We start from the raw sequence: 22,399 nt of genomic DNA on the forward strand, positions 1-22,399 counted from the left end.
GAATTTTGCCGTACCCAAGCAATGTATTTTGGATATATTTTTTAGCATTCTTTATAACGCCTGAGGCGCTAATCGCATGTTTTAGTGACGTCATCGTCAGACCCGGTCACTTTCATCTCGTCTCTTATTTGAAGGCTTTAAAAAGGGCTGCGCGAGCACACCTATATTAGCGTCTCTAGCAACCTTGATTTAACCCGGCCTCCTGAATTAAAGTCAAATAAATTCGCTAGATGACTTGGGCCTTGGGTATTAGCCAAAGACTATATATACGCTTCGCTAAATAGACTGGCGTGTTCAATGGCTCAACTTGCGTACGATAGCAGACGCTGGTCAAAATTTCCCTTCGCTTCAGGAGTGCTACTAGTGGCGCCTCTAACGGCTGGTCAAAAGCCTTCTCCCGTGTTTCCAAAGTGTTAACAGGTTTTTTGTATGGAGACGCCTGTCTAGTAAGCGAAGCATAAATATAGTCTTTGGGTATTAGCCTAGCTGATAATGCTGATTATTATTATTATTATTAATATTATTATTATAAAACCCCCTTTGTTTAATATCCGCAGCGGGGCAGCACACAATTTTTATCGAGTGCCGTTGAACCTCGCGTTGAACATAACACGGCGTTTCCATTGGAAGATAGCGCCGCAGGCTATTCTACATCAGCATCGAAAATGTTAAACATATTCATTTTTAGAAGTATAATCACTCATAATGCTAGTACGAACGAATATTAGATTTAAACAGGTTTGCCAAATTTACCTGAAGCGATAAACGAAAATCTGATTTTAAGTTACTCAAAATTGGTAAATGAAATAGATTAAATACAATTTTCTTTTGGACTCACTCATAATCATATCAGGCGAGCTTGATTTCGTATTTGCCTCTAATGACAGCCCTGTTTTCCAGCGACTTATTAAAAGGGTTGCGATACATTTTCGGTGTGAAATATATAATTTAGAATGAAAATTGCATGGCAAGAATTGGCAACCCTGTTAAAATAGCCTCTGCTTCACCATGTTCCACACGAACGCTTCCGAAAACCGCTGCTTGAGGGAAATAGGAATAACGCCATTTGAGAACTTTCTATTATAGAGTAGTATCAGAAGAGATAACCATAGACATGATATCGAGGCTTAAGGACTGATAATTTCGTCAGTTATTTTGTCTTTGTTTTTTTTCACGGAGGCAACCATTCTGGGGGAAAATCTCGCCTAAAATGAACCGTAAACACAGTAGCGGCGCTAAGGTTTTTTCACAGGTGGGCTAATTATTTTTTAAGAATTTTGTGGCCCTTAGCGGGAACCGTGGATTGACCATATTTCGCAAAAATGGTGAAATCGAAATAACCCCAGATTTTCCAGGAAGCGAGAAGAGCAAGGTCGTTTTATTGTTGCGGCTCTCGTCGCGTTTTCTGGACCCCCTACTGACCTTGTATCCGACCTGGAGGGGACACGTGCATGCCTGGGATTATTTCCTTAAATTCCCTTAAGCCCTTTTATTTTCAACTTTCTCTCAATTTCCGCTCCCTACTATCTTTTTGAGTAAACGAATTGATTTTGAAAGATATTTTTCCAGAAAAACGTTTCTTGGCAATAAAACATATTTCTAGAGATAAAGAAAATTCTTAAATTAAAATATGTGGCCTCTAAATTATAAACATGTGGCCCTTTTAATATAAATATGTGGCCCCTCTCAGAAATGCAGGGGGGGGGGCTAAAGCCCACTTCAGCCCACCCTTAGCGACGCTATTGCGTAAACATCGGCGGTGTTACGTGAATAGTTGTTGAAAATCTTATCACAGTAATCACTTAGCTTCAATCTTTTTTTCACAATCCTTTTCCTCTTACTAAAAACATCGATTTAAAAACATTTAACTCTACGAACAAGGCTTATCAATGTCTAGACAAACGAGGTCAAACCGAATATTTACGAATGTCATGCGTTAACGCCATCTCTCATAATGTTTTTATTGCATATTTAGCGCAGGCAGTTTGATTTTAAAAGTGATAATTAAACCTCTATTGCATATTAATATTTTAAAACAAAAAATATATCAAAGGAAAATCAAAATTTGGCTAAGTATAGAACAGGTTGTGCGAAAATTTCCTTGGTTGAAATTCATAAGCGTGCAATATTAAAGTGTCTGAAAATGTAATTACTTAAGCTTTATGAAACAATTATTTCAAATTTTAAAAACTAACGTATAAAAGTTTCAGTGCTAAAGTCAAGGTTTTTTCAAGTGTTTTGGAAAATTAATTATAGGTGTAGTCAATATCAGAAATATCTTCTACAGTATAGAATTATGACCGAAAATTCCGTATTCCATTAATAAAGATACTTGAAAAAAAATTTGTAGATTAGAGAGATAAACTTAACATCGAATTCTTTCTGGGCGCATTCACTTCAAGTATTAATAATGCAGTAACTGTTAAAACGGATATTTCACCCACGAATTCTACTCATATATCGAATTCAGTCTTCAGCCTTGATAATGCTGTTTCTCGGATTAGTTCCTTTATTCATAATTATCGTTGCTTGTTCTAAAATTTCCACAAATAAATAACAAAGAATAGATTAACGTCGAAATCTAACAACAACTTCATTAAAAAAAACGTGTATATTGAATCAAAGTTTCACTTACTCAAATTTTCAAAATGTTTGTCGTTGCCATACATACATGTAAGTAGAACTCGTGAAGAACTAGATCATAAGGAAGCCGTAATTTCAAATTCGATCTCTGACTTGCCATATTTAAGGTAACATAATAAGGTCATAATAAAGACTGCAGCTACCAAAAATTATCAACCTGACAATAAGAGCAATTGGACAACGAGAATATTTAGCCTTCAGTAGGGGAAACACGTGTGATGTAAGAAACCAAGTATCAAGAGGCATCAGAAAAAAAAATAATCTCGTGCGAATTCTCTTGACGCTTATCATTTTCGATGGTAAATCCGGCAATTCTTAAGTCAACACTTTTATGTTTCGTAGAAGTTAAGCTATTTATTTATTATTAATTTTTTTTAGATCACCGCTAAGAACAATTTTTATCAAATAATAAAGTAAAGTTATAATATTCTTAATATTGGTACTTCTAAACGAAGTTATTTAATTATAAATAACTCTAAATAAACTATTTATAGTACGTTTTAGAACAATTGAATATATTTTTGTTTATGCATAAGAAATATTTCAGGCTCAGGATAGAGCCGCCTCTGGTCTTACCTAGTGTTTATTTATCTTGTAGATGTTTGTAAGAGGATCCTATCAAATAATTTTAGTTATTATATTTCTTGGTAGTAGGCTCGATCAGAGGAATATATTTCCCCGTAATTGGTGTGCTGTATTAAAGAAATTACGTAACTGATTAAAGATTAAGCATTATCAAAGACTGAACTCAGTTTCATATATGACTGTAATCCGAGGGGTCGGACATTCCCAAAAAAAGCGTACGGGATTTCGAAATCTCTGTGATTTCGCGATTTCGTCAAAGATTACGCGATTTCGTCGGAGATTTTGCGATTTCATCAGATTTCGCGATTTCGTTACAGATTTCGCGATTTTATTAGAGACTTCGCGATTTCGTCGGAGATTTTGCGATTTCATCAGATTTCGCGATTTCGTTACAGATTTCGCGATTTTATTAGAGACTTCGCGATTTCGTCGGAGATTTCGCGATTTTATTAGAGACTTCGCGATTTCGTCTGAGATTTCGCGATTTCGTTAGAGATTTCGCGATTTTATTAGAGACTTCGCGATTTTATTAGAGACTTCGCGATTTCGTCTGAGATTTCGCGATTTCGTTACAGATTTCGCGATTTTATTAGAGACTTCGCGATTTCGTCGGAGATTTCGCGATTTCGTTACAGATTTCGCGATTTTATTAGAGACTTCGCGATTTCGTCTGAGATTTCGCGATTTCGTTACAGATTTCGCGATTTTATTAGAGACTTCGCGATTTCGTCGGAGATTTCGCGTTTTCATAAGATTTCGCGACTTCGTCAGAGAATTTGCGATTTCATCTAAGATTTCACGATTTCGTCAAAGATTTCGCGATTTCGTCATACCATATCTCCTGATATTAGTTATTAGATGCAGACAGTAGTCATTTTTTAGTAAATGATCAAAATGATTTTATTTCTGATTTGCTTATTACAAGAGAAAACGGCCTTGGTGAACATCTTTCGAAATTTCAGAATATTATCCAAATGTAAAAATATCAAATTTTATGGAGATTCTTAGACAGCCATCATTGGATAATAAAGTAAAATTTCACCGAGAAATGCACACTGATAATTCAAAATGACTGCTACCAAAATCTAATTGAAACTTCAAATTTCGAGGTACTAAATTGAGAAATATATTAACTGTAATATAAATCTGGATATTTAACTGAATTGTTAAAGCAAGACTGTAATCAATGCCTTTAAACAGGTTGCTTTTTTACATTTGAAGTAGGCTGGTGCTACGCGAGCCAACACTCACTATTACCGTTAACCTATCTATTAAGAACCTTAAAAAAATCAACGTAGAAGGAGGTGTTCCCAGTTTTCAGTCAATATTACAAGATAGTGTTGAAACCGGCTCCTCTTGTTGTAACCACTCCTCCACCCCTATTCTACACATATGTTATGTGGTAGATATTATTATTAGGTTTTAAATATGTATTTGAAAAACACTACTCGGAACACTAGTCGGAGTCGGGGTGGTCAAATTTGCAAACTATGGTTTACGACGTATTATAAGTAGAAAACTAAAAAGGTGGTTCTATCTGCTCTTGTAGCTTAAAATCGAAGCACACGCTATCTCTAAATTCATTTTAATTTTATAATGTTTTCCCTTGGTCATTTTGGAAAACCTGGTCGTAATAGTTGTTTGACTGAAAGTTGGTTTGAAATTAAACATTATTGTTTATATAAAATCATCAAAACATGTCTTTTACTTTTGAGCACCTAAGATCCTGTGCTTATAATTATTGGAAACGATATGCATCAAATTAAATGAAAAGAGTTTTTTTAGGATTTCAGATTCATTTAACAGTGTATCAGAATTTTTAGCCCGGTGTAGCTAGCAATAGGGGCCATAAAATGGGGTTTCTTCCGAGTAACCGGACTGCTTTTCCACGTTTTTCTAGGGACCAATATTTAATTAAGTAAACAGCCAGAGCTAGTAGTTAGTTGAAAATGTCTTAAATTGTTTCCTAGAGGTACATTTATTTTATTATGAAATAATAATAAGTAACGTGTGCCAATTCGAAGCTGAATTAAATTCACAAATAATATGCCCTTCTAGTTTCTAAACTAGGCTTTTTATATAATTAAGTCTTTTTTCGGGCCAGGCAAAATTTAGCATATTTTTCGGGATAGATAATTTTTGAGTTTGTTAATAAACTTTAGTATTTTTTAAATTCCAATTATTTTTGTATGTACATGTTCTAATAAAACCAAAGATGGCACTGATATTAAAGGTAACGTCACAGAAACCCATTGAAAATAAATTATGAAGGTATTTCGTATTGTAAATAAAAACGTTGAAAATAAATCCGATAGTTCTTAAATATAAAAATAGATAATAACAAAAGTTTATAATATATGTCTAACGATAAGTTATCCTTCTTCCTATACTACCGGGATAAAATGATTTTTTAATAAGTACATATCCCTATAACATTTTACATGGTTATGAAAAGTAATAACCGCGGTAAACTATGAGCGGTTTGGCGGGAAATTATCGCCCTATGGAATTCGCGTCGAGCCCGCGAAGATGCTTGTTTTATTTCTATGATCTAGTTGGCTACTTGTCCCGTAAGTGAGTTATTATAAACTTCTGATAATATATTATCAGTACAGAATTATGGCAGAAAGTTACGAAATCAATGATGAAACTGAGTGTTCTAGACATTAGTAGCAAAGAAGAAAGTATCTACTCTTTGGCGATCTACCTAGGACGCGCATGCGCTGTCAAAAGCTCACGAGACTCAAATTTAACAAATATTTTGCTACGAAATTCGAAATAGTCAATGTATTAAGAAGTAGGCTCCCAAAGAAATAGCACTTTTCTCAAGAACTGGAGGCGGAGGGTACAATAAAAGTCCTCAACCCGTGAAATGATTAAGTATCTGTTTAGTTTGTCTAGTTATTTCCATTTATATTATCACCATTGCTGGCTTCCCATCAGTATCCGGTCACTCAGACCGAGGGGTAAGACACTCTGCGAACTCGGTGTACACTGCCGTACCTTTGACAGTACTAAATGGAACTCGCGAACTCTTGAAAATATGTACCTTTAACAGTGCTAAATGCACGAACTCGGTGTACAGATTATCTGAGACTGTCTTACCCCTCGACTCAGACAACCTTTCATAGTTATAGGCAAAATCCAGGGAATCAATTGGTAGTTCTTTCTAAGGATAAAAATCCGTCGTAAATGTAAGAGTTAATTTTCAGATAATATAGTTTTCTAATATAAAATTTCATAAGCACTCGATTCCTCAAAACACTTTTATCTAATTTCGTATTTCGATAAGTTTATCTTCAGCTGCGCAACTATATTACGGGTTCATAGCTCTCTAGGTTTAAATAAAAGCCTCTTTAAGAGCTGCACGTAAATAATATTAACTTGGTTATTTTGCTAACGAACAAACAATTTAAATAATAAAATGTTTCCCGAAATAGTATTTCTTGAAGCTAATTATATTTTACCATCAGCTTTTTCTTTAATGACATTTATTCGCGTTTTTTCCATTTTAATTCTTGGATCTTTCGCCGTCAAAGCGTTATTGCAAACTTTTGTATTGCGCAAAAAGGAAACGAAATGCGAGTATCGTAGCCCGCCATTTCTCAGAGGGTTGCCACTCATTGGATGGGCGCATCACTTTATGAAACTATCATGGCCGATAAAAAACATGTCACCAATTATCTGTGAGAATTTATTTTGAAATAATTTCTATCGTATTTTATACTTTGTGTTAAGAAAAAATATTTTGGGTGAACTTCGACAACTGGTTTTTAAATGCGAAATTTATGAATATATTTTCAAATGCACGCATAGAGCTAAAATTTTCGCACTTCAATGTTTGGTCAATAGTTAGTGAAAGTAAGGTAAAAAACCCGACATTACAGGGTGACTGAAATTGCACTAACATTGCTTTTTCCCCAAAAACAATTTAACCTTGAAATCTAAAATTCCCAGGTATACTTATTCGTTAAGCTTCAAAGTGAAACTCTTGGAAATTACTTTTTTTCCGATTTTTTTCAATCCCTTTTTAGGCGTTTATGATAATGGGTTTTTTAATATTTTGGGTTGTAAATTACAATCCTGCATTCTGGGTTTCAGAAGGTGCCGAATTTTTAATAATGTTTCAATTATATTGTTTAAAAACGTGGGCGACATATTCAAAAACGCAATATTTTGGGATTTGTTAATTTTGTAAAATAGATATTAGACTAGGATTAAGAGAAATTACAATTTCATGAGGTTCTTAATAAGGTTTTATAATTAATGGTTCACTTTAGCCATGCATCCTTTCAATATTACTCATAACGTTTTCCACCTAGGTTGGAAAAGAACCAAAACTGTGGTTTTAATTGTCTGTGATATTATAGTATTCAATGTTTTATGTGTTTTAAACTAAACTAAAAAACATGAAAACCTCTAAAAACACATTTTTCGTGACTCATCACTGAGCAAATTTACCAAACGCCTGTGATTAGCATTGAAGTCTTGAAGAAGTACACTAGGTGGCAGTTGATCACTTCCGTATTGTTTGAAAATTTAATTTAAAACTTGACAAACCTGCTTTCAACATTTCTTAACATATTCCAATGTTTTTAACGGTGGATAAAGTAATGATTTGTCAATCGCTCAGTTCAAGATACGCTTTATCATATCCAGATTTTATATCGATACACGGGTGTGTTATAGAACCTCAAAGGCAACTTAGAATGTCGAACCATTGCAATACTATATACGACATATATAGGACATTTTTAAAATTTACGGATAGTGCTCGGTAAAAAGAAGTTTCAAGGTTAAATAATTTGTTTTTGTAAAAAGCCACTTCCGAGCAATTTCTGTTTTAGAAAAACTAGCTGATAAAACTACCTTTAGAATAATTATGGAAAAAAAATGTTGCATAATGATGATATTTTTCTAAATATAGATACTTATTATGGAGCCATGGGTGTACTATTACATTTAGACGAGGAAAATGTTGGAATTTATGAAGTGGAATATGCTACTAAACGATTAGTCTCTTTATATAAACCAGAGACAGTAGAAGTACGACACGTAATTATATAAAGGGAATTGGCATTAAACTTCAATAATAAAAATTAAGTTTTATTTAAGTTATTTAGTGTCCACTTGTAATAAAATAGAAGCTAACACTTCCTGGATATAACACTCAAGCCTTTGGTAGACGATTTTGGTTTGGCTCATATAAGCCAGTGAAACAAGGGGACGCAAAAAGGAGGGTTTGGACGACTTCCTTTAAAAAGTTAACTTTCCGGTTTTCGCGGCGCATGCGGGAGAAATATTTTAAAATGGGTGTGAAACACTGTGTAAATCCTAAATGTAAAACTGATTCGAGATACGCTGGCCGTGATTATATGGAAAACGTAAAACTAATACCTTTTCCTAAGCCTTTCTCAAAACGTGAAATTTGTTCGCGTATGCACGTGCTCCTTGTTTGTCCGTTGTGCTTCTTAAAAATCCCACTAGGCGCGCTGGGGTCGCCCATTGGCTTTTGTGAGCCGCGTTTTTGAGGAAGTGTCAAATCCAAGAAGCGTTAGCTTCTATTATTAATCCAAGTTGTCAACGTTTTATAATCGTAGATTTTCCTTAAACAAGCTCGGCCGTGTCAAAGCACTCAGAAATTGCCGTTTTAAAACGCTCCGGGCTTGTGTGGTTAATTCACAATTTGTTTTGCAAAAATCTCTTTCAAATTAGACTGTTTATGATTTTTACTGCCATATCAATAATTATTTTATCTTTTAATATTCTAAGCCAGAAGGTTATGACCGAATATTTCGGAGTCGAAGCCGTTTTGTAATAGCATTTTTATTTCAATTTCTCAAAACTGTAGGCACTCTTAGCTAGCAATCATTTCATTGAAAAATCGGATTTCTATGACTTTATCAAACCCTGGTTAGGAAATGGACTTCTCCTCAAGTAAGTGATTTAACCTCTTCAAAATCCCCCTACAAGCAGTACTCAAAATTAAGTTTAATAAAGTTGGTTTTTACACACAATCCCTATGTATATAGAGATTGTATATAGTGTATTAGGTTCACGTACAGTGTAGTCCGCCGGCGCCGCTGTTCTTTCGTTCGATTACTCTCGAACCGTTTGCAATACAAAATCAAACGATATGTCGGTCGATTAAACTTAGAAAACCCTCGTCGCCATTGTCAATTATTTTTGAATCGGGTGCTAAGAAGTTGGTCATTTGCCCAATTTAGTGGACCCCCACGCTTCTTGGCGATTAAAATTTGAAGGATTTCGCGTTATTATTCTTAAACCGTTTGCGTTACAAGAACACCAAATATACCAATCGATGGGGACTATTAAAAACTAGCTGCCACTGTTAACAATTTTGAAATTGAAAAACGAGAAGATGGTCATTTGCACTTTCCAATGGGACAGAATCCAAATTTCATCGAATTAACACATCAGCGGGATTGTGTGTACGGAAATGTCTTTGACATTTTGTTAATTGATATTGTGGTATTGCTGGGATGCTAAATTTCGATAACTGAAGAATAACAGATAAGATAATCTAAACCAATCAACAGTTTTACATGCCACAAAATTCAAAATTAACCTTTAATTAGCGAACCAAAAGTATTACTTTGAGGAAACAATAACACATTTTTTAAATTCATTAACTTCATTGAATCACAAATTTTAAATAATTAAAATAATCTTTCTTATATCTTATCGAATTTTGTAAGCTTCAAATTAGTTATTAACCGGTAGAGTTTTAACTTATGTTTTATAGATAATATTTGTTTTGCTTATTTTAGTAAAGGTGAGAGTTGGAAACGCAGTCGCAAAATGTTGACATCCGCCTTTCACTTCAAAATATTGGACGCATTCCAACCAGTGATGTACCAGAAGAGTGAAACTCTGATCGAAGTTCTGAGAGAGAACGGCTCGGATTTCCAATCCGTCAAGAACCCCATTGACTTGTTCTCCGTGGATGTCATCTCGTGTAAGCGAATTATAATCGATTAGAGAAGCGGTATTTTCAATAGTAACTGTTCTTTGTAGGCACTGCAATGGGTGTTGATATGAATTGCCAAAGAGATGAGCTAAACCCTTACGTACAGTCCTTTAAAAAGTAAGCAGATTTGGTATACGACCTTTTTTATTTCTTTTTCAGAGGTCTAAAATAACCCTCTTCAAAGGTAAGTATGTAAGCTTATTCCACGCAAAGCAAAAACAGTGATTTGCCGTGGATGAATATAACTGTGGTGGACGAGTACAGCATTTAATGCATTGTAATCTTGAGCGACAGTTATTTCCTAACGTACGTTCTAGTCTATTGGAAGGTCGCGTGCATAGGTCGGCAACACTTTTGGTCTCCAGTCTCCACTGGAAGGTTGTGCCTCCAATCTCCACGCCTCCAGTCTTTATAGAAATCGTGGGTCTCTGATCTCGGAGACTGAAACTGGTGGCCGGAGCCGCCGATGTATCGTTGGCAAAACTTTTAGACCGCCGTCTCCGGTCCTCCAGTCTCCACTGGAAGCTTGGACCTCCAGTGTCCAGGTCTCCATTGTGACTAGAGACCTCTCGTTTCCATGGATATCGCGGGTTTCCGGTCTCGAAGGTCGGAGACTGGAGACTGGAGGCTGAAGCCACCGTGTTCAAATCGAGGGCTGACCAAACACAATTTTTATTTGTTTACGTAACTTTTTTAGAAAAACGTTAATATAACAATAGTAATTCGGATAACATTTTATAATAAGCGCTACAGATAAACGGCATATGAGCAACTGATGTGTTGAAAATCCTATCTCTTGAGTTGTTATTTTATATTTTATGCAAAGCTCTTTTCTTTGGCATTTTGAACATTGTTGATTATTATTATTATACTAATTATCCCAGAAAGGGTTTATTATAGACTTCGGTTCACATTCGTAATTAAAAAGAAATACAACCTTTATTCCATACAAACCTTATTAGCTTATGTTGCAACCTATAAGTACGATAATAATTGTCGTTTGCTTTTCTTAGGAACTATTTCACGCTATTTCACTTTGGCGCTATGCCCTATACTCGAAGGTACTATGTCCATCGACCTTTACCAAAGGCGGGTATTTTTCGGTCTCTGCTGAAAATATAGTCCGCTAAATAAAGTGATGAATGTGAAATATTATTAGATTAGATTTAGGTTAAACTTATTGTTCACGACTAATATGAAGTGAAACGGCTTGTGAAACAAATTGTGTTTTCATAAAAATATTTTCCCACTTAAAAATTGAAATTAAAGTAACAACTCAACCGCAGCCTTTCGTAATAACATTAAAAAGATCATACCGACCCTGTTTGAAAAGATTCTACAACTAAGGACTAACGATTGGACAGAAATCTGCAAATCTTTCTATGTAAATTAACATGACGATTTTTCTGCGCGAGCTTGATTGCAAAGTCCGTAAGTTGTGAGATTATTTCTGGTGTGGGTGCTCTTATTTGAAAATTGCGCCTTTTAAAAAACAGAAGAGGACTAATGCCATCTATTGATCAGATTATGAAGTTACTCGGATGTTTATTAATGTTAAATGCCGATCGCTTTAGTTGTCTCGGGTAACATTGATTTCGAGTATAGCAAAAGTAGGAAATAAGATTGAGCTTCGATAATAATTTTCCCTGGGTTTCAATATCAAATTAATGTACATAATAATTTAAAATTTTTATGACATTAATTTCCAACCTGATTTTTCAATACCTTTTGTGGGTTAGATCTACTTAGTCTTTGAGAATTCGTTGAGACGTGTATGATATAATTAAGCACCGTTCTCGTGTTTCCTTTCGATATCAAAGACTTTTCAAGATTTTTGGTATTCATTTTTAAATTTTCGTTAAAAACGCCATAAAACCCGAACCATAGAGACCCGCAAATGAACCCAAAAATTTCGTTTCCATCCGAGGAATTCCACGGACTCCGACGAAATTGGTCTTCATTGGTTTTCATTTTTGTTGGTATTCGGAAAGAAAAAATAATAGGATTTCGAAAACAGAAATATTTAGACTTACAAAATAAAATATCAAAGGGACTGATACTTCATGGTTTTAAAAATATTTATTTTCTTGGAGCTTTCGGACCGAGGTCCTTCGTCAGCCGTTAACTCATTACTAATAAACATTTTACAAATCTAAACATAAAAAATTATACAATTAAACCATTAAAAATTAAAAATTTCTAAAAAACATAATTCTACAACAATTTTTCATTATGTTTTTTAGAAATTTTTAATTTTTAATGGTTTAATTGTATAATTTTTATGTTTAGATTTGTAAAATGTTTATTAGTAATGAGTTAACGGCTGACGAAGGACCTCGGTCCGAAAGCTCCAAGAAAATAAATATTTTTAAAACCATGAAGTATCAGTCCCTTTGATATTTTATTTTGTAAGTTTAAATTAACCATGGATCAGAAATTAAACATTTATAAATATAGAAATATTTAGAATTTGTAAGTCAGCTAAAATATTGTATGTTTTAATTTGTGGGGTCCCTTGAGCTGGCGCGATTTCGTAAAGTGTGTTCCCCTTCATTGCACCGTTCTTCAGCTATCTAGATTTCTCTAGTTACACACTAACATTGAGAGGATTTCTTTATTCAGTGCAGCAAGGAAGGTTTTATAGACGAAAGATCGACAAATCTAAATTCCAATCCTGTACTTGCATTATTGCAGTAATTTATATTTAATAGGTTTTAAAAAAGAAAACCAATCGGAAACCGACATTACGATATAGTTAATATAAGAATGAATTATAAACCGAATAAGCATTTTACAAAGCACAATATTATTTCCGAGTGGAATCGGAAGGGTTTATAAAATGCGCCAAATAGGAAGTGTCTTTTCTGGCACATTTTCTTAAGTCTACAATACGCTAGCGAATCAGAAATTATACCTTATCTTTATTAGACAAGGCATTCAGTCGGTTAATAAGGGTGAATGAAAGTAATTTCTGTAAATATAAATCGAAACGTACTCTGTGAATTACGAAATACCTTATCAACACTTTTCTAGTGCCTTGAAAAAATCCTTTTAATTAAGTTTCTTAAAAATTGTTAAAGACTGATCAAATGAGTCGACCCCTCTGATAGTTTTTCTGGCATTGTGTCGACGCTTTGGGGGAGGTAAATGAAACCAAAAAACAATACAATCACTTTATCATTAAACGAAATATCACAATTACCACGGAAAAGGGGCATGCAAATTTGGCTTCGTTAATTTAGAGTTTTAAAACGTTTCATAGTCTGTAACTCTTTGATAGGTAAGTGGAAGCTATAGTGTAATTAAAAATTTTCGGGAAATCCCTCTTCAACGTCGCACAACTGTCTGTACAAAAACAATCTTTCTCAACAAAGATAGTTCGCATACGTCATATCATAATCATTAAAGGAATTGGAATAAAACTCCTTAACAGATTGTTTGATGTTTACTTATTTTGTTTGGCGCGATGTGGTTTCTCTTGACCTGAGCCTCCATCAAGGTGCTCAGAGGCGCAAGGATTTTAGTTTATGCATGCCTTCAATGGCGGAACAGCTCGCCTTTAACACGCCTGGATGACGCCCAGTTTCCACATATTGGCGGCTCCAAATTGAGATTCGCCAACCAGTTGGATGGCCAAGTCTATAGGAATACCCATTGTAACACCACCATCCGTCCGCTAAGGCATCGATGGTCATGTACATCTACGATAAAATGACTGTTTTGATAGTGTGAAATTTTGAAGTATAATATTTGAAATAAAAATACAGCCAGTCCACCACTCCACCTCCTCTGGAACCAGATAAACTGGGGAAGTCTTGGGAGTAGATTCAAAACTAGGCGAGTTGAAAGGGTCATTTCGAAGAAACTGTTCTTTTGGGATGAACAGTTATGTTTCATGATTTTTGATACGAAAAATTATCGAATTATTGTAAAAAATTCCAAATTATTTTTAATATTACATCAAGCGGGTGTGTTACAAGTAGCTCTTCTGCCCTGAGTTTTATAGCCTAGCTGATTATTATTCTTATTTATTTAATTAACTAGTAAATTGATAACGATTATTTTAAAATAATTTGACCTGTCATTGTCCTTTTAGAGTCGGCTTATTAATTATGAAGAGAATGATTAACCCTTTAACATGGCCAGAATTCATTTACAAAAGGACGAAACTGGGAAAAGAGTTCTTTTCGCATCTCAACATCATTAACTACAATGTCACCAAAGTATGTATTTATATTGAATATGTAATGTTTCGCCGATCACCTTGAAACATCCAAAAGAATCGGGCTATTTAAACTAAGACGTTCGGGCTAACCCGCTATTTACCATGGAAAGTCGGAACAATTTCATTTTTGGTATTACACAGTTTCAATTGCGCAGGAAAGGTGTTATTTACCATCATTTTTGTTAGTACCGACTTTCGGTGATAAATAGAGGATTTATTACCAAATAAATAAAACCTTCTAGAGGTTAACGGTGGGGTGGCGGAGTTGTTAGCACTTTCGCCTCGCAGCCAGAGGAGCTGGGTGAAAACTCGGAACAACTCCTTCTGCCTTGAGTTTGCCAGTTCTCTCCCCGCTGGTTTAAGGGGTTTTCCCTCCAGCTCTTCGGTTTCCCCTTCCATAAAAACTTCTTGAGGTTAACGGTAATAGTTAGTGTAGGGAGCTGTTGCCTCGCGTGCCATGAAGGGCTTGCCACAATCCTCCTACGCATTGTAACCCGGTCACCTGAATTAATGGCTTAAGAAGTCGCTTGATGACTAAGGCCTAAGGATGTGCCTTGGGGTGATTATTATTATTATTTGTTAGTGTAGGGAGCTGGTGGCTCGCGTGCCATGCAGGGCTTGCCACCACCTTCCTACGCATTGTAACCCGGTCACCTGAATTAATGGCTTAAGAAGTCGCTTGATGACTAAGGCCTAAGGATGTGCCTTGGGGTGATTATTATTATTATTTGTTAGTGTAGGGAGCTGGTGGTTCGCGTGCCATGCAGGGCTTGCCACCACCTTCCTACGCATTGTAACCCGGTCACCTGAATTAATGGCTTAAGAAGTCGCTTGATGACTAAGGCCTAAGGATGTGCCTTGGGGTGATTATTATTATTATTTGTTAGTGTAGGGAGCTGGTGGCTCGCGTGCCATGCAGGGCTTGCCACCACCCTCCTACGCATTGTAGCCCGGTCACCTGAAATAATGGCTTTAGAAGTCGCTTGATGACTAAGGTCAAAGGATGTGCCTTGGGGTGATTATTATTATTATTTGTTAGTGTAGGGAGCTGGTGGCTCGCGTGCCATGAAGGGCTTGCCACCACCCTCCTACGCGTTTTAACCCGACCACCTGTTTAAAGGCATTATAAGTCGCTAGATGACTTGGGCCTAAGGTGGTGCCTTGGGTATTAGCCTAGCTGATTATTATTATTATTAACATGTTGGGTTTAAATAGACCTAGACTTATTTAAAACCTTATTTCGGGAAAATAGAGGTTTAATACGAACTTTTAGCGACGTTTAGAAACTGTAATAATAAATTATGTCCTCATTCCTCGAAGAACAAATTAAGGATTAAAATTGGTTGTTCTATGTTGAATAATTAAATTAATTGATATTATTTTCTTGCAGATTATACGAGAGAGAAAGGAAAAGTTGGAAAAAATAAAAATTGTTGAACCTTTCAACATCGATAACTTTAAGGTACGTCTTGGATTTTATTGAGAATCTGACAGGCTCTTGAAAATAAACTTATATCTTTATGGAAAAAGGGTTCTCTTAGAGATACACACAAGCAGCGTTCAAACTTCTATTATGCACTTTAAGTTCTCACTCAAAACCTATTTATTTCGCGCTTGATATGAAATTACCAAAAACGTTATTTGACATTTTGTTTAATCATATCAAATATTTGAGGAAAAACTTTTTTGTAAAAAAATTATTTTAAATTCACAGGGGCAAGTGGCATTTATGGATTTGCTTCTTCTGCAGCATTTAACAGATCCAGATTCTATATCCGAAGAAAATATGAAAGACGAAGTCAACACTTTCATGTTCGGTGTAAGTTTAATTATTTATTTACAATTTTTTTGGGATCACTAACTTGTAGGAGTAATTTTTAATATTGTATATTTTAATGTTTAAGACTTAAAGTATGTTTTAATGATAAAACGTTTTAATAATATATTCTATGTGAAAAAGAATTCTAGTTATTTATATGCAACCTTTCTAGAAATCATTAAAGCATTTTTAACCAAATAATAAACTGAAGTGACTGAAAAATAACCGGGGTTTGGGGAGAGAAGAATTGACCTAGGCAGTACGTGACTACTCAATTCGAAATAAAAAACATCACTATGGTAAATTTATACAATAACGCAGGACTTCTTCAGGATGAACTACTACGATATTTCACACAAAAAGGGCAGTAGTTAGACTGGAAGATTCACAAAAAGGGAGTATTTCGGTAGGAGTAACATTTCGAACTAAAAAAAAATGGAATTTCTGCACTTCTTTAAGAGTGGGAAGGACTACAAAAAGTTCAAATATGGACCACTAACCCCATCTACGTCACGAAAATTTCAGGATATTGTTCTCCCTTCGCACTACATTTGGAAAAATACTCGAAAGAAAATTACAAAACAAATCAATACAGAACATTAACACAAACCAATTAATACAGGATTAGTAATTTTGAGACATTACAAATTGAAATACAAGTACATTAATACTAAATACAATAAGAAATGAATTATATACACAATCGAAAATATTAACAATATTTTACATAACGCACGGAAAAAATGGTTTTTGGTTATAAAAGTCAGTTTAGTTACGTTAGTTACAAATCATCTTGTATTTCAGGGTCAGGACACAACAGCCTCTGGTCTTACCTGGTGTTTATTTCTCTTGGGAAACTACCGCAAGGAACAAGAACTCTTGTACGAAGAAATTATTTCCGTTTTAGGAGACGATTTAAACAAGGATATCACCACTTCAGATTTGAAACGCATGACCTACTTGGATTGTGTTCTGAAGGTCATATTTGATTCTTTGCTTTATAATTTGACTACAACTTGCCAATCAAGTGATCTATAGGAACACGATTGAACACCTTTTTGAATTCTTTAGGAATCGCAAAGATTGTTACCATCAGTTCCATTTGTTGCGAGACAAATAGCGGAAGACATGGTTATCGGTAAGTTTAAACTTTAATTGTAATAATAATAAACTAATTTGTTGAAATAATGAGGTTTCTTCTCATATACTCTTTAAAAAAACGTCAAACAGTATTAGTTAAAGCTGGCTCTTAATTTTACGTTTTGGATCAAGAGGTACAGCTTGGATATTAAACTTGGCACCCTCCTCTTCAACAGGCTTTTAGCGTATAACTAACCTACCGATTGGCCCCCTTTCCAATTTTAAGGAGGGGCAGTCCATTGTACCCGTGTACCAGCCCGTTTCTACGCCACTAAGAAGCTATAGATTTGAAATTAATTATTAAGTCTTAACACCTTTCTTATCAAATACGCAAATTTCCTTTATAATTAAAAATTATGTATTAACAGTAATCTAAAATATTTAAAAATGACACATTATATTCCTATTTTTTTTGGGAATCAAATATACGTAACGGCACTGATTAAGTAAAGTAACTCCTACGAGGAATTCTTCCCCTGCGTGGCAAACCGGGATATACTTCAGCACTCTTAACGTCAACAATCGTAAAATCTATTTTAAAAAAGTTAACGAAAAAGAAAAAATACAGTTAAAATCTAACCGTTTATCCGTTTTTTATAAAATTTTCTGTCCTATTAAGAAATTTCCTCCTTCTAATGAACTGATAAAGAGATACCTCTGAACTTTCGTGACACGTACCATTGTTGCAATTGGAAATGAAATTAAAATAAATTCCATTTAAGCGGAATGACACTAATTTTATCCCCTTTTCTTATTCAAAAGATGGCTACCTGATTAGAAAGAACTGCACCGTCATGGTACAAAATTACGTTTTGCACCGAAACCCTGATATCTACCCTGATCCGGAGAAGTTCATCCCGACCCGTTTCACGGCGGAGAATTCCAAAGGCAGACACCCTTTCGCTTTCGTCCCATTCTCAGCTGGACCAAGAAACTGCATTGGTAATTATCCAGTTTTGCATTTTGAAACCTAATTGATTAAATTTTTTAAGCTTCAACATTGGTGTTGGAAGTATTTTGTACCTGGGGCTTAAATTTATTTTAAGTTAAAAGGTTAGCTAAAGCAGTGTCGTAGAATTAGGTACGCCAACGACCGGAGCGTAGCCAAAATCCACGAAATCAATCAGTGCACGGAATTCCGTTTTCTCTACGCCCAAGGTGTTTATTCGTACGTGTACGAGAACCGTCTTCTTAGTCTTAATTAAAGCTATACACATTGTTCTGAGCCAAAACACTACTGACGTATCGAATTATTTCTCCATGGATATTGCCAAGACCCTCCTAAAATTCCGAAATTTTATTCAGAATTTTAAGTTACTGTTGTAAGTCATAAAATTTTTTTTTCCGTAATTTTCCGAAAAAAAAAAAGTTAAAAACATGAAAAACTCTTAAAAAGTAATTTATGTTTAAATTTTTATTTTTCCCATTTGCGAAAACTTTTCGCAATTCGGAAAAAAAATAGAAATTTTTACGCATTTTCTTTTTCCGGAAAATTAACAACACTATTTTAAATGCTTTAGTAAGTCATCTTTACCGCTACTAGATATTATAAATAAACAGTTTAAACACTGTGTTCAAGACCTAACTTTTTCGAAAATTAATAGTCTATTTTAAAGAAAGTACGCAAATATTTCAATAAAAATAGTTCGCTCATGTAGTCAACAAGCGACAGCGTAACAGGCTTCTTCCAGACTTCTGTGTGGTCATTCCAAGATAAAGCAGCTTCGTATTTCATTGTATTCGCGCGCTTGATTTTCTGGCGAGTTGCGCAATTGAAAATTTAAAATGTTGCATGCAAATAGCACACGCTCTGTAACACCTAGGACCGGAATAACCGTATTTTCACTCTCCAAACCATTAATTATTTAACTTAAATTATTTCCTTCATAAATATTTCTTAACTGTTATCTGAGTTTACAAGATACTGACTGTTCTGTTGGATCGAAATGACTAATGAATCGTGATACAAGTAGCAAAAGAGAAATAAGCATTAAACAAGTCTAAAACTGTCCCGCTAAGCCACAGAACGAAAATAATACCATTAAGAATAATGATTTCTAGTTTACTATTACAATTTACCAAAAATAAATATTTTGGCCGACTTAGGCGCATTCAACAGAGCAGAACATCGTAAAGCTTATTGTAACTAGCAGACGATTCCCGGAGAACGTCAAGTTCTTAAATTATAAGATAGGATTTAGATATATTATCCCTTTTAATTATGGACTAATCTACTTTTTCGCGTATTTTATCATCTTAAATTATAACCCGAGTAGAGATACGACTGGTGTAGTAGGGCCCAGCGTATCGGCCCTATTCGACCACTTCGGATATCAAATCGAATATCGAATCGAATAACGCATCAAATGTCGAATCGAATGTATAAAGATACTTGATTCGAATATCACCCAATTACAAATAGTCGATTTCGAATCGAATGCTCGAAGAATGATGTTAACTTCCCATCGAATCGAATATTGAACCGGATCGAACCAGCAAGCCTGTGTCCCGGTAAAATTATTACTTACTAACTTTATGGGATTCGCCAATACTAGGGTTCAAAAGCTGTTTCCAAAAACTACAGTTTTCTAAATTTTAAAGTTTTAAAGTTATAGTATCACCAGTCATTTTTTCGTCTGTAATTTTTATAATCTTCTATGTTCACGATAATTAGGGCCTATTAAATTTTTTATCGAAGTAGTCGTTTTAGTAATAAGGCCTACAACTCGTACGTAACCACAGGAAATCGCTTAAGAAAATCATTGTAAATCACCGAGAAATAGTGAGAAATCAGTGGAAATAACCGAGAAATAGTGAGAAATCAGTGGAAATAACTGAGAAACTAGTTGAAATTACCGAGTGTAGTCCGTAATCAGTTGTACAAAGATTTTTCTGGGATTTTTTGGGCGAAGTTAGAGGTCGTTCTCAAATTACGTAACGCAAACCAAATATTTCTAACACCCCTTTCTCTCGTAACAAAAAATTACCAATAGTAACAAATACTTCTGACCTCCAAATTAATAATAATAAAAATAATAATAATCAGCTAGGCTAATACCCAAGGCACCACCTTAGGCCTAAGTCATCATGCGACTTTTGAAGCCCTTAATTCAGGTGGCCGGGTTACAATGCGTAGGAGGGTGGTGGCAAGCCCTGCATGCCACGAGATCGAGCCAACAGCTCCCTACACTAACTATTACCGTTAACCTATACAAGTTTTTATGGAAGGGGAAACCGAAGAACTCGGGGGAAAACCCCTTAAACCAGTGGGGAGAGAACTTGCAAACTCAACGCAGAAGGAGATGATATGTTTAAAATATAAGTGTGTAGACTTTTCAAAATAAAGTTACATTTCCCCACTTTGTCCTAACCTGGGAAAGGTAAATGCTTATATTTTTTTAGCATTAGGTTATTTGCTGATTTAATAAGGGTTCTTCAAAGAAAAATCAGAAATTTTAAAAATATGCAAACTAGATCTCATTTTAAATGAGATTGATTTATTTAAAGCGCAGGCATTTACTCAAAGATATCACTGTATATTACTGGAAGGCCTGTTTTGTTGGTTTTTTTTAGGTTTTTTTTAACTCCCGAACGAAAATTCTGACTACGCAACTTCCTCGGGTTACAATCCAACCTGCACCCTTTCTTTGATAAAAGAAATTTCCATTATATTTAAATTTGACTGTGATGGCAAACCGGCTGGGAGTCGTTTTAAATATTATTTTCGTGTAATGTTTCTATGAATATTTCTAGGGCAAAGATTTGCTTTATTAGAAGAGAAAACTGCTGTGGCGAACATCATTCGAAATTTCAGAATTATATCCAAGGATCCTCGTGACAAAATTCCCATTTGTCCGGAGATTGTCAGTCGGCCAGCGCTGGATATTAAAATTAAATTTCTGCCGAGAAATTAACAGTGAGCCCTTCTGATTCTTCTGAAAATTTTATTTTCATTCCGACAAAAAAATGTGTGTAAGCAGTAACTTAAAATGTAATAAGAAGACAAAACTGTACTGAAACTAAAACTGTTGAGCCTTGAGGTAACAAGTTGAGAAATCTCTTAAGAAAACTAAAAGTCATGCTCTTTACTGTTTGTTAAAATAATATAATATGGAATTGATTAAATAATCATCGTAATTAAAACATAATAATTTGAAAAGTTAATGAAAAATATTGATATTTAGCTAATCTACAAGTGCATGTAGAGTAAAAAGTTGTGCTTTAATTAAGTATTAGTAAAACACAAATCGAAGCAAAAAAAATCATTAGACAATTCCCGCAATATGTTAGCAGGAACAAATAGGTCTAAATACTAACAAGGAGACGACAACATAAATTGGAAATTTTCCCATTGAAAATAACATGGGATTTTGACCGATTCCAAGCCCCCCCCCCCCCTGTGAAACATTTTAAAAAATTGAAACTTTTTTAAAATACCAAAATTATAAAAACCTTGTTAAAAATTGACGAGAAAAACCAAAATTGATCACATTTTGATCAATTTGAACCAAATGGGTGAAAATGAACCGATATGGCTTAAATAGGAAAAATTTCCATTTTATGTTGTCAAAAACATTTTTCGTTGCCATGGCAAAACCGTTGCCCATTGAATAAATTCCCTTTAGGATTTTTCAAGTTACATGAAGGTCTACCAATCCCTCGAGTTTGAAAGAAATCGGTGTGTAACACCTTGGGTCGTCTCCTTGTAAGTGTATTACGTAGCGTTGAACTTTCAACTTTGTCGAAATTCATCTTAAAATAATTCATACTCTGACCTTTAAGAACTTTGAGCACCTAGATGATGAACAGTTCATTTTCCGCACTTTTACTCCTGAAGCTGTATGTATTCTTTAGGACATACATTTCAGTCTCATCAGTTCTGACTGCTCCAAACGGGCTGAGTTTCTTGACCCTACCGTCGCGTCATTCGAAATTTCCTAGATTCCACTATATGATTGGTAGCAGTGCCGTATTAATATATGGCCGGGCCCCTAGT

The 22,399-nt window shown here is 34.8% G+C and overlaps 1 protein-coding gene across 1 annotated transcript; it reads left to right on the forward strand.

Moving 5' to 3' along the window:
* The first annotated feature begins 6,687 nt into the window (after positions 1-6,687).
* Positions 6,688-21,511, forward strand: LOC149940464 (cytochrome P450 4C1-like). The gene is made up of 12 exons (XM_090177963.1): positions 6,688-6,914; positions 8,156-8,274; positions 9,080-9,165; positions 10,020-10,207; positions 10,267-10,336; positions 14,316-14,442; positions 15,835-15,906; positions 16,159-16,263; positions 17,068-17,241; positions 17,335-17,401; positions 18,166-18,345; positions 21,157-21,511. Exons 1-12 carry the CDS (start codon positions 6,713-6,715, stop codon positions 21,315-21,317), a joined length of 1,551 nt encoding a protein of 516 aa, XP_090034089.1. The 5' UTR covers positions 6,688-6,712; the 3' UTR covers positions 21,318-21,511.
* The last annotated feature ends 888 nt before the right edge of the window (positions 21,512-22,399 follow it).

Source organism: Leiobunum rupestre, chromosome 6 (genome assembly GCF_980474605.1).
Source record: "Leiobunum rupestre chromosome 6, qqLeiRupe1.1.hap1, whole genome shotgun sequence".
NCBI classification, from domain to species: Eukaryota; Metazoa; Arthropoda; class Arachnida; order Opiliones; family Sclerosomatidae; genus Leiobunum; species Leiobunum rupestre.

Bases quoted from the DNA above. Each gene is read 5' to 3' on its own strand.
- LOC149940464 (XM_090177963.1), top strand. From the start codon at position 6,713: ATGACATTTATTCGCGTTTTTTCCATTTTAATTCTTGGATCTTTCGCC. The intron at 6,915-8,155 runs GTGAGAATTTAT...TTCTAAATATAG, and splicing joins AAACATGTCACCAATTATCT to ATACTTATTATGGAGCCATG. The intron at 15,907-16,158 runs GTACGTCTTGGA...TTAAATTCACAG, and splicing joins TCAACATCGATAACTTTAAG to GGGCAAGTGGCATTTATGGA.